The sequence below is a fragment of the Lactuca saligna genome, chromosome 2 (assembly GCF_052625555.1).
Source record: "Lactuca saligna cultivar CGN05327 chromosome 2, ASM5262555v1, whole genome shotgun sequence".
In the NCBI taxonomy this organism is placed as follows: Eukaryota; Viridiplantae; Streptophyta; class Magnoliopsida; order Asterales; family Asteraceae; genus Lactuca; species Lactuca saligna.
In genome coordinates this window covers 58,026,017-58,040,945 of record NC_136418.1, presented here as the reverse complement: position 1 = coordinate 58,040,945, position 14,929 = coordinate 58,026,017, and the positions used below count along the sequence as shown (strand labels likewise).

The window sequence follows — 14,929 nt, the reverse complement described above, 5'->3', positions numbered from 1 at the left end:
ACCACTCCCATACTCAATTCCTCACACAGACATAAGGGTCATCACCCCGATATACTCTTCTAGGTCACCCATTGCTGCAGTTAGCATACGTCCTACTATACACAAGTAGGGTGCATCCTGGTCCCTACCCATCTCCGTCCCACTAACAACCTGCTCATGATATACCATTTCTCGCGGCAGACACGCTGCCAAAAACTCTGGTGGAAGATCTCCATCAATGACAGCCCGCAGGGTTTACTCCTAACCCCAAAAACCGAAGTCTCATACCTCTTATGCTTCCCCACAGGAAGCAAGAATAGCACCACTCAGGTCACAAAAAGTGTCCCCTTTCTCTCGGATGCTTGCTCTCCTCAAGCCGTAACCATCTCTACTCATCTTTGAGTCTTGCGACTACATCTGACATCTTACCAAAAATATTTGAAATACTCTCGGCCTCCCTCTAAAGGAATGCCTCTTCCGGCTCAATCATGGCCCTCAGGCTTTAAACCTCATCGCGTACAATTTCCGCATATTCAACCATGTCCGGATAACCGGGGAACCACAAACATCATTCACTACGAACCATTGTACCCAGACCATGACGTCTATTCCTAATCTGCTTCGACGCATGGTATTTGAACCATGACACTACCCCTTGATCTCTCGTCCCCACTTGTTTCCCTAGTACCCTAAGGATTCTTACTTGGACTGCTTACTGATACGGTGTCTTCGGTAGTATGGGCCCTGTACTACCGCTCACACTGCATCAGTATTCACACCAAGTCCTCCTCCTAGGATCCCAGATCACAAGCATTCTGATCTCGCTATGCATAGTCTAATCTCTCGTAGACCTTTCATAAGCTCCTCACTGCTACCTACTCACTCTCAAGTATCTCATAGCAGCAGAAATCTCCTAGGCTAAGGCATCACAAATCAGGCCACTCTAGTCCTAATATGATTACCTAGCCTACTCTATCATGCATCTTATATCATATCATAACTCATAACACATAATGTAAGAGTATTTTGGGGATTCACCATTCGGGCACTGGCTGACAGTACACACCTTCCACTCTGTTTGCTTCCAAAACCTCTTTTTCTTTTTAGAACATTTTAGTTTTATTTGAAAATTTCTCAAATTCCTCGGTTTGAGTTCAAATACGCCCAAAGGTGCATCCGAATCCCTCACACCAAGGATCTGATACCAACTTGTAACACCGTAATTTTCAAAATAATTTTCGCATTTTATAAAGAACATAATTCATTCATTATTCATAAAAACATCATTGTTTGAACTCATTTCAAAACATATACAAATCCTAAGATCTCATAGCATAAAAATCTCGTGTGTGTACTGATCAAACCGGTGCCTTCCCGCGAACATTACTGATACCTGAAACACATAACACAGCAACTGTAAGCATAAATGCTTAGTGAGTTCCCCAAGATACTACTTACACACATACGCCTTTCCAGGCCCTGACCTTCCGGTCCATGTGTCTCAGGGGACTTCCGTCCCAACTCCGTAAACCTTCCGGTCCTACCTGCGTCAACCTTACGGTCCACATCACAACGCCTTCCGGCCCATATCATATACGCCTTCCGTCCCATATCAAAAATATCATACACAGCACATAATAACGATTAACTTATCATATAAAATGCATATAACTCATAACATATCCGACCTTCCGGTCACACAATAAAAACCCTTCCGGGTACAGTATACTCAGAAAACTCACTTGGCACTAAGAATCAACCTCCAATCATGCTGCTTGCCAAACACCAACTTCTAACTCTGTGTCAAATCCGACAATTAACCCAATCAGGAACTAAGTCCAATTTCTCATTCACCAGGTCTAAAGATAGACCATCTACCAGTCCATTACGGTCCTAACCCATTGGGCCCACCAAGGCCCAATAATAATTGAGTTTTCCCCAAGGCCCAACCTCATCCTACAAGACCAGCCCAACATGAGGCCCAAGACATCAATTTAATTCTCATATCACAGGCTCCACTAAGCAGGCCCAAGGAATCCGGCCCATCACTTAAAGCCCAAAAGATCACCTAGTCCAAAATCCCACAGAGGGGTTACGTGGGGCGTACCTCTCTTGGTACGCTCAGCATACCCAAACATGCACAAATCTGATCGGGGACCTCATCCTAGTACGTGGGGCGTACTAGGATTACGCTGGGCGTACTCTCAATTTTGCTTAAATACATTTTTGGGTCTTAACCTGTTAAGACCTTGACTTATCTCTTGGATCTGAACTTCCTAACATCTCTTACTCCATAAAGTTATCGACTTTAAGCCTTTGCATGGCTGGTGAGGTCACAACACATAAAAACTCTTACTTTCATAACCTAAAATGCTCATAACTCATGCATCGGTAGATTCACACGATCAAGATCTCATTTTTATCGTTCTTCGTCATTAGATACACTTAAGAGGACAGCTATTAAGCGTTGGAGTGCATCAACTCATAAAGTCTCAAGCTTGGGACCAAAAACCTTAAAATGGGCCCTAAAATGCACAAGATAGAAAGAGAGGGAAAGTTTGGAGCTTTATACCTTCAAATGGTGCTCTAGCCCTAAGAAAGCTTGGATTCACAGCTTGTTCTTCGACTTCACACCCTTTCATGCTTCTTCTTGACTCTCCAAAGTCCACAAGAACACAACAAGCTCATTCATGGCCACCACAAACTTCAAGGACGGATATTAGGGTTTGAGAGGGTCTAACCACTGAGGAGGGTGGCCAAAAATGAGACCATCTCTTTCTTTATATAGGGATACTTCATTTAATTAGGGTTTTCCTCTGTGCCTAGTATGCCCAGCGTACCCCCGATACGCCCAGCGTACTAGGTGGCTCAACTTAAGAAAAACGCGCATATGTACGCTAAGCGTACGCATTATGTACGCCCAGCGTACTTGGTTGCCAACTTCCTGAATTTAAGGGCTTAACTTGTCAACCCTGCAAACTTTCATAGCTTCCAAGATAAAACTTTGTTTCCAACATCCTCCTACATATCGAAAAGTAATGAGATCCCTTACCTTTCAAGCAACTCGCCTCAAACTGAAACCTTCTCGCGCCCAACTCATGACCCACCAACACCAATCACGAACAATCTAAAATAGGATGTTACAAATGCAACCCAAATGTACCATGCTACTCTCGGGTAAAGTACGTACCAGTTATAGTTTTGGGCATAGACACCTAATCTAACAGGTTGTTGGAATTTTGATTCCCTTACTGGAATCCTTGGTGTTGTCGGAGGATACCACCACCACTACCGTACTCACCGAATTAGCCACCATAGGTTCTCTTTACTGTGTTTGTTTTATATATAATGTTGATTTTGTATATGTAGATGTGTATTTGTATGTTTATTTTGTGTATGTATGTGTGCATTTGTATGTGTATTATGTATGTATATTTGTATTTGTATGTGTATATGTGTGTTTTTATGTGTATCACATTTGTATATGTGTTTTTGTATGTGTAGTAAGTATGTATATGTGTATTTTCATATATAGAAAATTATGTATGTTGTTTGAGTATTTGTATGCAATTTGAAAAGTACAATGGTATAACGGAATAGATGAAAAAAGTTGGATGCTATAATCACCGTGGCATTAATTTGTAGAGTTGAATACTATAATGGCATGTATGAAAAAACTAGGATGCTATAATGGAAATAAAACAAGCATGCCCTTGAATTGTAAAGTACAAGGCCATAATGTAAAAAATGATCATGCCCTTACTTTGTAAAGTATAATGCAATAATGATCATGACCTTAATTTCTAAAGTACAAGGTCTTAATATGTGTGTATTTGTATGAAAATTGGAAAGTAAAATGCTATAATGGAAATAATTAAAAAAGGAGTTTGTGTGTTTGTATGCAAATTCGAAAGTACAATGCTATAATGGAAAGTGTATTTGTTTGTATATGCAATTTTGAAAGTACAATGCTATAATGGAATATACAATGCTAACTTTTATTCATATTTTGTTTCTATATTATACATCTTATAGTTCTGTAGATTGTATATGGGGTTTAGTTGGGTGCTACTCTTTTACATGATGGCTGATGTGATGACCTTAAGACATGGAGGAGATGGAGGCGGGATCCACCACCTCTAGTAGGCTTTGGTTGCAGACAACACAAAGAGGATTGTAAGTCTTCTTATGGTATATATATTAGCTATTATTTATTTATTTATTATAAATTATCGCAACTAATATTTTTAATTATATTTTCAATTAAGCTACCAAAAAACAAGAGGATTATCTAAAACATCCAACACTTAAAGCCGATACGAGAAAACTAGGGAAAGCTTGTGGATTTGGATTTTGAAAGAGAACTCATATTTTCCCTGTCCAAAAATGTGGTATTATGTTTACCCATGAGATTGGGTAATATATGTGGCAAAGCATCCCTTTCAGCGTATATAGTTAGGATAATGTTTCACCCGCTTTAAGGAATGCGATAGTCGTGCATCTTAAGGTATATTATTTATATGATAGTATTTTTAATTTATTTGTGATTGGTATTTAATTAACTAAATTTTTGTATTTGTATAGAAAGATTGATTTGGATAAGGTCAGCTTGGATCCCCAACGTACTCGGTTGTTGTGGAGCATTGATGCGTCTCTACAAAAACTTTATAGAGGCCGAAAAAGTAAAACGCATAGTTATTTTCAGAGTGTTAGAGAGCTTATAGATATCCTTTAGGTATTAGCTCCCCCCCCCCCCCCCCCCTCAAGGGTATGCCATGTGAAAACTAGGCTCAAGCTGTTGAACATTTCCAATGGCCAAATTTATAAAGCATTTAGTGGAAAACAAAGGAGTTTGTGCACAATAAGAAAATGTCAATCTATTTTTTAATGTTAAATAGGACATCACTAGACTCGAAACATTTCGTAAGGCTAATACAGATCAACAAGGGGTATTTTGTAGTCCTAGAGTCGAGCAATAATATGTAAGTGGTTAATTTGTATTTTCATATATATATATATATATATATATATATATATATATATATATATATATATATATAATGTTAATCATTTTTTAAAATACAGAATGCTTTATTCGAAGAGATCAATCAACAAACTCAAACTTCCTCTAAAGCAAGCGGTCTAACATCGGAGGACATAAAAATTGTTTTGAAAGATTTTTTTAGTGCTCAATGCGGCAATATCAGAGGCATCGGGTGTCAACCTTCTACGATTGTGTCGTTATACGATCAGGAACAACCGTTGACACAGCCACCGCCACAATCACATGTAATTGTTAATTTAGTATAGTACAATGCTATAATGGAAAATGAAAAAAAAAAAAACAAAGTACAATGCTATATTGTATATTTAATATGTGTAGGATGTTATAATCATCGTGACCTTAATTTGTAAAGTAGAATGCTCTAATGATTTACTTCACTTATATTTTCGTAAGTTTAGTTATAGCATAATGCTATATTGGAAATTTGAAAAAAGTACAATGTTATAATGTATATGCAATATGTGTAGGATATGCAATATGTGTAGGATATAGTTTGGTTATAGTTTGATATGTTGGTATTTTGTAGTTTGATTATAGTTTGATATGTTGGTATTTTGTATTTTGGTAATTATTTGTTTAGTCTAGTACAATGTTATAATGGAAAAAACGGAAAAAAAAAATACAATGCTAAAATATATATTCAATATATATAGGATATATGTATAAGTGTATTGAAAAATACAATGCTAGAATGGAAAAATAATAAAAAAAATAATTAAAAAAAATAAAGTAGGATGATACAATAATCATGACCTTAATTTGTAAAATAGAATGCTATTATGATATGTTTGTAATATATATTTTTTCTTTGTAGTTGGGTATGCTGCAAACAATGCTAAAAGACATGGCATATAATGCAGCACTTGAAGAATGGTTTCAATTGTTGCCACCATGAAACGAAAGCCAAGGAAACGAGGGGAGTGATAAGGACGAGTAGCTACTTTTAGGATTGTGTAATGTTTTGTTTGGGTTAGTATTTTAGACTAGTGTTTCGTATATATTGCACTATGTTTGGATGAATATTTGGATCGGATGTTGTATATAGCATTAAGTGGTTAATGTTTCGAACGATTTTTCTATAAATAATGTTTTGTGTCAGTTTTTATAGTGTTTTTCTAATTTTAATGTTAAATACTAGGAGAAACGAAAATACAATTAGTGGTGACATACGTGTATTAGCGTTGATAACCCTTTTAGAGGCGACTCTGGGTATTAGCGGTGATCTTTGGAGCATTAGCGACAGCGGCGACCTTTTAGCGGCGACATAATACTTGGGTTTCTTGCAGTGTTAATGGGCATAGTCATAAGGAACTAAAAGTTGGTTGTCGATACGAAACAAATTTGAGGCTACGAAAAATTTCTAAACGGATTTGCTCTTGATGTGTCACGAATTTATTAGTTCAAACTAGTAATCAATGCTACAACCAACGAAAAGCATTTTTATATAAAGTAACTTAACGTACATCCTGAAAATCTAATATTAATATAGCTAATCCGAACACTATTTCTTAAGTCTTACTCAAAAAGCCGATCATTTGTTAATATACTAGATGCCAACAAACATTAGAGTCAAATTAAGAACCTTTTAAATTATATATTTCAAACGAATCTCAACGGTTTGACAAAGCCGTATGTGTTCATATATAATTAACTTCGTAAGACGTCCAACTATCACCAACACGAATCCAGAACAAGTGTCAAATTAATGGTTAAATCAATGATTACTAATTAATTGTCTGTATAGTTGTCCATTACTGGTTAACCATCGAATCACATCTTGGATCTCTTCTTTGTTTTTGAACCAACTGGTCAAAACTCATAGACCATTAAAACGGCCGGCTGTACATTCGTCTCTTTCTCTTGACCTTAATTTAAAAAGATTCATTGTTGTTAGCAAATATATATACATATGAATCTTAGATATCCTACACTTGCTAATTAAGGTAAAAAGTGTTTATTTGTAAGAGAAAAGAAGAGGAGTTTGATGATCATGGAGGATCCTAAGAGGGTGGAAGAAGGGTTCGGTCATGGTCAGATCTCTGCAGAAGAAAAAGTTGAAAGAGAAGACGTGAAAGAGAGGAGTGAAATGGCAGCAGAACAACATGATGAAACCAAAGGTGTTGAAAAGCCGATATTGGTCAAGGAAAAGAGCAAGAGGATCGCGACTTTGGATGCATTCCGAGGACTTACGATTGTAGTAAGTTTAAACATGTTTTGTGTAGGTTACGGGTATATTGCTAAATGAAAAAAGGAAAAAGTAAATAAATAAGCATCGTATCTTTAGTTATACGTTTGTTATAACACCATGCTTTCAAATCTTCCTATTACAACATTATAATTTGAAAATATGTACTGAGTTCTAGCAATGTCATCCAAATAATTGCTATGAACGAGTAAAATTTTCAAAATATAAAAGCATTCGTAGTGCATAGTTTAATGGGTGAGATGAATAAGGTGCATGGCATATTAAACTAAAATCAATGATATAACTCTATCAATATGGAATATCATGTTTAAATGTAAAAGCATTCATGTTTAAATGTAAAAGCATTCAGTGTTTAATGGTGAGTTGAATCAGATGACATACTTAATTAACATTCAATGAATTAAACTTTATTATCGTAAATGTCATATTTGCGGATATAGAGTTTAATAATTGATGAACACTTCAAATGAAATAGGAAAGTTTTTTTAGAAATAATTTTTTTTAAATACATCTCATTGAACTTTATAGAATTCAATGCATTTTATATTTAAAAATAAAATAAAATAAATAAATAAATAAATAAAATTATGGAGTTCAAAGCAGTTTCAGAAAATTTTGGTCAGTTGTATGTAAATTTATATGTAAAGTAGACAAATGATGTGGTCGGTCATTAAACTGTAAAGAGTTCATTACATTGTATATGCCCTAATATACTAACAATATAACAATGACACTACAATGTGTTAAATGAGTAACTACAATGACTTAGCAAGGAAAATAAAATGAAATGACATTCTTCTAGTACAAAGAAACGAAAGTATGATTCTATAACAGACATATATATACAAGTTCTTTGTTATTTCAAGCATTTATTGTAGTATACTAATGCTTTGGCATAGTTTAGCAAATATCATAGAAGCAACACTTATTATTTTTCTTTAATTTTCAGCTTATGATATTAGTAGATGATGCTGGAGGTGTATATGAACGAATAGATCATTCTCCATGGAACGGATGCACGTTGGCTGATTTCGTGATGCCATTTTTTCTCTTCATTGTCGGGGTCGCAATTGCCCTTGCACTCAAGGTTCAATAATAATAATAATAATAATAATAATAATAATAATAATAATAATAATAATAATAATAATAATAATAATGCGATTATTATTATCCTAACCAATTTTTGGCTTTGCAGAGGGTTCCAAGTAGGAGGTACGCAGTGAGAAAGATAATCATAAGAACATTGAAGATGTTGTTTTGGGGAATTCTCTTGCAAGGTAATCTACTAAACTTGATCCGAAAGGGTGTTTTGGTCATTTCACATATTAAATATTTTTTTTAATTGTTTGTGCAGGCGGGTACTCACATGCACCAGATGAATTGGTCTATGGAGTTGACATGAAGCAAATTAGATGGTGTGGCATACTTCAGGTATATATATAATTCAAAGTAAATTACAATTTCCCTTTCTATGTTATATTGATTTTTATGAATATGACATAAAAGTTTCATTTCTCATCTTTTCTAAACCTAACACAACATTTAGTCAAGCTTTTTAATCCGTGAAGTTTTGTATCGTCATATCCATAAAGAATAATACAGTCTGATGCATCCTAGCGCACAATTATAAATGCAATAATATAATATTGTATTTTCACAGAGAATAGCACTGGTGTACCTAGTCGTAGCTTTAATAGAAGCTTTAACCATAAAGCTCAGACCAACGACTATAGATCCTGGCCATTTCTCCATTTTCTCGGCCTATAGATGGCAATGGTAAGTCTTAATACATTTCCTATTTTAACTTAATTTAATTGATTTCTAAAGGGTATTTTTGTCATTTCACTCTTTCTTTCAATTAGGCTTGGAGGGTTCATTGCGTTTCTTATATATGTGATCACGACATATGCTCTATATGTTCCAGATTGGAGTTTCACTGTTCATGATGACCATAAATCACAGACTTTTACTGTAAGTTTGAATGGTTTAACTTTATGTTTAGGTAAAGAATTCATAAAATCGAAAAAGAAGTTCATGTTTAAAAGAACGTGTCGATTTTCAGGTTAAATGTGGTATGAGAGGACATCTTGGGCCTGCTTGTAATGCGGTTGGTTATGTCGATAGAGAAGTATGGGGTATTAATCATATTTACACGCAACCCGTATGGATTCGATTGAAGGTTTGTTTTTCGTTTTTTAGTTAAACAGAATTTGATAAGCTAGACATGACATGACATGACATGACATAACAAAATACTTATCCAGTTTTAGTTTTATTATGAGTGCACTTGATTGGATTAAGACTAAGACGGATGTTAGTGGCATAAAAAACAAGTTGGGGTATTGTCTCTCATATCTTATGTAAAAGACAAGAATGTCCTTTTCTCATCCACTCATCTTCATCATCCAAATTACCCTAGAAAGTTTGTATCGTCCCACCACATAGTCATGTACCATAAATGAGATAAAAAAAAATGTCGTTTCTTTCACACCCAAAAAGATGGAACAAGACTTCTTCTAGATCTTTTGATTGTGCAAAAGGTTTTAATTCCTTTTTATCCTCGTCATCAAAATAGATTTAGAAAGCTTATGTTAAGGACTTGAAGTCAATGGGACAATTTTCAATTTTCTTATCTTATCCAAAAAGGAGGAACGTGGACACTCTCTCAATCTCACGTCTATGCAAAAGACATGAATACCCTCCCCATCTTCATCGTCCAGAATAACTCTACAAATCTTGTCAATGGTACAAAAGTTGCATTTTTTGTCCAAAACATTTCTATCGATCTTACGTATATGCGAAAAAGACATGAATACCCTCATCATGGAAAATAACCCTAGAAAGCTTGTCTAATCACAACCTTCAATTTTGTATAGTCCAATAATGTCCCGTATAACAAACACATTCTTAAAATTTTGTATTCCATGGACGTTTACCATGTTTCAAGGTTTTTGATTCTTGAAACTATAGGCTTGCACTCTTAGCTCTCCAGAAGCAGGCGACCTTCGTCCAGATGCCCCAAATTGGTGTCGTGCTCCCTTTGAACCAGAAGGCCTATTAAGGTACACTTAAAAACTTTCTTTCACCCATTTTTAAAAACTTCGCGAATCTAATCATATCATGATTTAATATTACAGTTCAATCTCATCAATTTTATCTGGTGTTATTGGCATTCACTATGGACATGTCTTGATTCACTTCAAGGGACATGCGGAGAGGCTCAAGCAATGGGTTTCAATGGGGTTTGGATTGATCATCATAGCCCTTCTTCTTCATTTCACTGATGGTATATCCACAAGTTTTTATAACCCCTAACTAACCAATCCATTCCGAATCGAATGCAACATATAACAACATCCTTTCAATTTGCTTTAGCATCTTAGTGTTATTTTTGGGATAATCACAATAATGACCAAAAGGGTATGGTTCATTTAACAATGTCACCAATTTCACAATATTGCTTTTTAAATGGTCCCATGCACAAAAATACTTAAAGAATTTCAAAAAGAAAATCATATTTTGCAAAATACATAATATTGCAAAATGATGATGTCATTTAGCGAGAATAAAAATAAATAAATAAATAAATAAATAAATAAATAAATAAAGTTTTTGCATCCTTTTATCGTTAAAAGTAAAAAAGTTATTTGGATTTCGCAATTGAGTTTTTTCAAGATAGGTGGTCATTTTGTTAAACAAAATGGTAATAAAAAAATTGTCAATTTGGGCCACCCATTTTGGTCAATTTAATAAGAACAAAAAACTTGAATGTACATTAACGCCAAATTTGATACAACTTTGAAAGTACCCCAAGAAAATGAAAGTGTGATACTGTAATAAAATAAATCGAAGTGCGTTCCTATAATACACAAGAGAACAAAAAAAAAAAGTACATTGTTACTTTACATTTAACCCATCCATTTTTTAGCTTTAATCCTAATGTTGTCCAATTTTTATGTAGCCATTCCTATAAACAAGCAACTCTATAGTATCAGCTACGTTTGTTTCACTGCTGGGGCTGCTGGAATAGTATTTTCAGCCTTCTACATCCTGGTAACCATATTTTTCTATCATTTGTAAATCATGAATCAGCTATTTGTTTAACATCACATTCAACCTTTAATGAATTTTATAAAATAGAGAAAGAATCTTTTGTAATAAACTATCTTGTTTAATATATTTTCAGATCGATGTGTGGGGAAAACGGACTCCATTTTTGCTGTTTGAATGGATTGGTATGAACGCTATGTTAGTTTTTGTGCTTGGAGCACAAGGAATTTTAGCAGGATTTGTAAACGGATGGTGGTATAAGAACCCTGATAACAATCTTGTAAACTGGATACAAAGTCATGTTTTCATTGACGTGTGGAACTCGGAGAAATTTGGGATGCTTTTATATGTCATATTTGCTGAGATTGTGTTTTGGGGAGTGCTTTCGGGGATCCTACACAAATTTCGGATATATTGGAAGCTTTGAAAATGGGAGGTTGATGATATTGTAGTTGCAAAAAGAATGTATTTTAAAAATTGTTTGTAAGGTATTTAATATATATAGATTTGGTTTAAATGTTTACACGATGTTCATGTAACCTTTAATGAAATGACTCTTCCGTAAGATTATGCACATACACGAATGGTCCTTGTGAGTTTTGGGTAAAGTTACGTATTCTCAGTCATCATCTTTTTTTTTTTTTTTTTCTAAGTGGATTTTCCATGTGGTAAATTTTTTTGTACATTTTGGTAAAAAAAAAAAAATTCTACATTTTCCCCTAGGAGATGTAAAATGATTATTTTGTCATTTATGATTTTGTTTCTCACTTTTTATTATTATTTATTCTATATTTTATATTAATATTAATTGAAAAGGCCCCATCCCATCTCCTTACCCAAACCCAAGCCATCTCTCTCTCTCTCTCTCTCTCTCTCTCTCTCTCTCTCTCTCTCTCTCTCTCTCTCTCTCTCTCTCTCTCTCTCTCTCTCTCTCTCTCTCTCTCTCTCTCTCTCTCTCTCTCTCTCTCTCTCTCTCTCTCTCTCTCTCCCCCCCCCCCCCCCCCATAGTCAAATTTCTTCCTCCTATAGACTTATACATGTGTTACACATGTTGGGGAAGAAATGATCATTTTTTTCTTCAAAATGGTAATTCTTTCACGACCCTTTAGCTAACCCACGTTGTGTTATCATGAGATATATAAATCACGTACATGTTGGCTCACATAAGACCACAATGCCTATAAGAAGTCATATACTTCTATGATTCGAACCATTGACCATTTCTCTTGGGTCAAAGAAGAAGGGTAGAACAATATCTTATTAGTAATTAAACCAAACCATCCTATAAAAACAAATCCTCTAAGCTTATAACTATTAGTGTATTTTGTAACTGTCAATAGTATATGGGCTATTCTTGTACACAAACACGAATTTACCATATTCAATTTACTACTAAAAAAATCTTTTATACAACCCCAAATGTGATTTGTTTCTCAATTTTAATAGCATTGTATATTATTTTATTACTATCAAATATATTAATACGATCAGGTTGCATACTTTTCTAAATCTATTATTGTTTAAAGTTGATAAAAAAAAAATGACAAATAATCTCGACTTTTTGTTAAAAAATATATAATCAAAGATTATACTACAAACACAAATGTTCTTGTGGTGTAGTGGTTATCACGTTAGCTTTACACGCTAAAGGTCTCCGGTTCGATCCCGGGCAGGAACAACTTGTTTTTATAACGCGCTTTATATCTGCTTCATAATCTTTTTGGCTGCAGATTATCAAAAGAGGTACTAATCTAAAAAAGTAAAATCTATTAAGTGGTCGTTAATTTACTTCTATCTTTCAATTGCAGATCACCCATGGTTAGTGAATTCAAAGAAGGCTCCAGATGTTCCATTAAGTGATGTTAAATCAAGGCTTAAACACTTCTTAGTGATGAATAAACTCATGAAAAGAACTTTAAGACCTGAAACATTAGTTTGATTGACTAAATAGGTGGGGTAGTCAACTAAAATGACCACCGATTATGCAATATAAGTTTTGAGAGTTAGCAAAATTGGTTTTCTGAATGGTCTCCACTATGTGAAACCATGATTCCCAAAAAGAAATTGTCTATTGGATAACACATCATATATTGCAAGCATACTTTGCAAAATGATGTAGTTAATGCAATTATGATATACTCTTTGGATAATGATGTTTAAAAATTATTTTACAAAAATAATTTGTATTGTTTTTAAATGGAAGATCAAAGGGCATCTTGTCTAGCAATATCATTATCACCAGGTGTTGTCCTCCCTTCTTAAGGTCGAAGGTTCAAACCCTGGACATAGGTGGAATTTGGAGTAGTTCAAGAGTAAATTAGATTTACCTTTAAAAAAAATTGTGAAATGTAAGCAGAAAGAGACTTAATGAGAAAAACCTCATTCTCATGACTTTCTTTATTAATTCGTTTTTTTTTTTTTTTTTTGTTTCTGAATTAGGTAGATAACTAGGACTAATCACTAAAGTACGATGCCATAGTAATTAAATGAAGGTATATTTTCCTATTATAACATCCTATTTTCACTGTACTTTTTTTTACCAGGCATTGTAGTTATTTCTATTTTAAATACATTAGTATAATTGGACAATTTTACCACTATACATTGTTGTAATGGGGAAAATGAAATGTTATGCTAAACAAAAGTATATTGTTATTTCTTGTATTTAACCTATTAAACGGTATCACATGGTCATTCAACTTTCATCCATGTTTCAAAAGGGTTTACAGGTTACTTTTGTATCAATCTAATATGTAGGTCATTGTTCACATTTTTTTATGATTGTTGCTCGTTGTTTGTGATTATATAAAAAGTTTGTTATACTAGTTTTCAATTTTTCTTCTTATTAGGTCGACACCCGATTTTTGCTTAGTTTTCGGATGACATGGATATATTTGGGTAGACTTTTTGAAGTAATGGGAAATAATAAAAGTAGGATGGTATGGTAAACAAATCAAAAATAGTCCTATTCTGGATATTTCTCTAGTTTTCCAAAAAAATAAATAAATAAATAAATAAATAAAATAATAATAAAAAAAAATTGGTTTGATAATACAAAGTATCATTTCATTCGTATGTGTGTTGAAAGAGAGCATATTCAGGTGGAGCATGTAAGCGGAGATCAACAAAAGGCAGATGTGTTGACAAAAGCAATGCCAAGAATCAAATTTACTGAAATGAGAGCACTCATAGGTGTGGAATGTCTAAAAAAGAAGGTCAACATTGAGGGGGGAGAAATGATAGTCAATGCTGACCAAGTAATCAGGAGAATAAAAGGGCATGTGAGCTACTTGCCCAATAAAAGATCTGTTGCTATTTTTTCTATTTTCAGTTGTATTTAGCCTATTTAAAGTTCATTGTTTTAACTCTTAAGTAGAACTAACCTTTTCCAGTTTTATTCATTCAATAAAGGCAATCATTCGGCTATCTTGTTCCCATTATACCCCTATCCATTTTACTGTTAGATTAAGCCTTGCCCACCAACATAGCCATTATTTAGGCATTGAATATTGGCATAGGTCACAAAGTTCAATTAGCATGTTATCTTCTTCACACCGCCTCTTCTTCACCAAAAGTCAACCAAAAACCCTCATACTCTTCTACTCTTCTTCTCTGTAAAGATTAAC

The 14,929-nt window shown here is 34.1% G+C and overlaps 1 protein-coding gene and 1 non-coding gene across 2 annotated transcripts; both read left to right on the top strand.

Moving 5' to 3' along the window:
• Positions 1-7,034: 7,034 nt before the first annotated feature.
• Positions 7,035-11,787, top strand: LOC145029754 (uncharacterized). Its single transcript, XM_078978226.1, has 11 exons — positions 7,035-7,241; positions 8,200-8,337; positions 8,449-8,530; positions 8,608-8,684; positions 8,914-9,029; positions 9,116-9,224; positions 9,316-9,432; positions 10,224-10,315; positions 10,391-10,539; positions 11,215-11,306; positions 11,440-11,787. Exons 1-11 carry the CDS (start codon positions 7,035-7,037, stop codon positions 11,728-11,730), a joined length of 1,470 nt encoding a protein of 489 aa, XP_078834352.1. The 3' UTR covers positions 11,731-11,787.
• Positions 11,788-12,908: 1,121 nt separating this feature from the next.
• TRNAV-UAC (transfer RNA valine (anticodon UAC)) lies at positions 12,909-12,981 on the top strand. The gene has a single exon. It is a non-coding gene; the product is annotated as a tRNA-Val (tRNA).
• Positions 12,982-14,929: the final 1,948 nt, after the last annotated feature.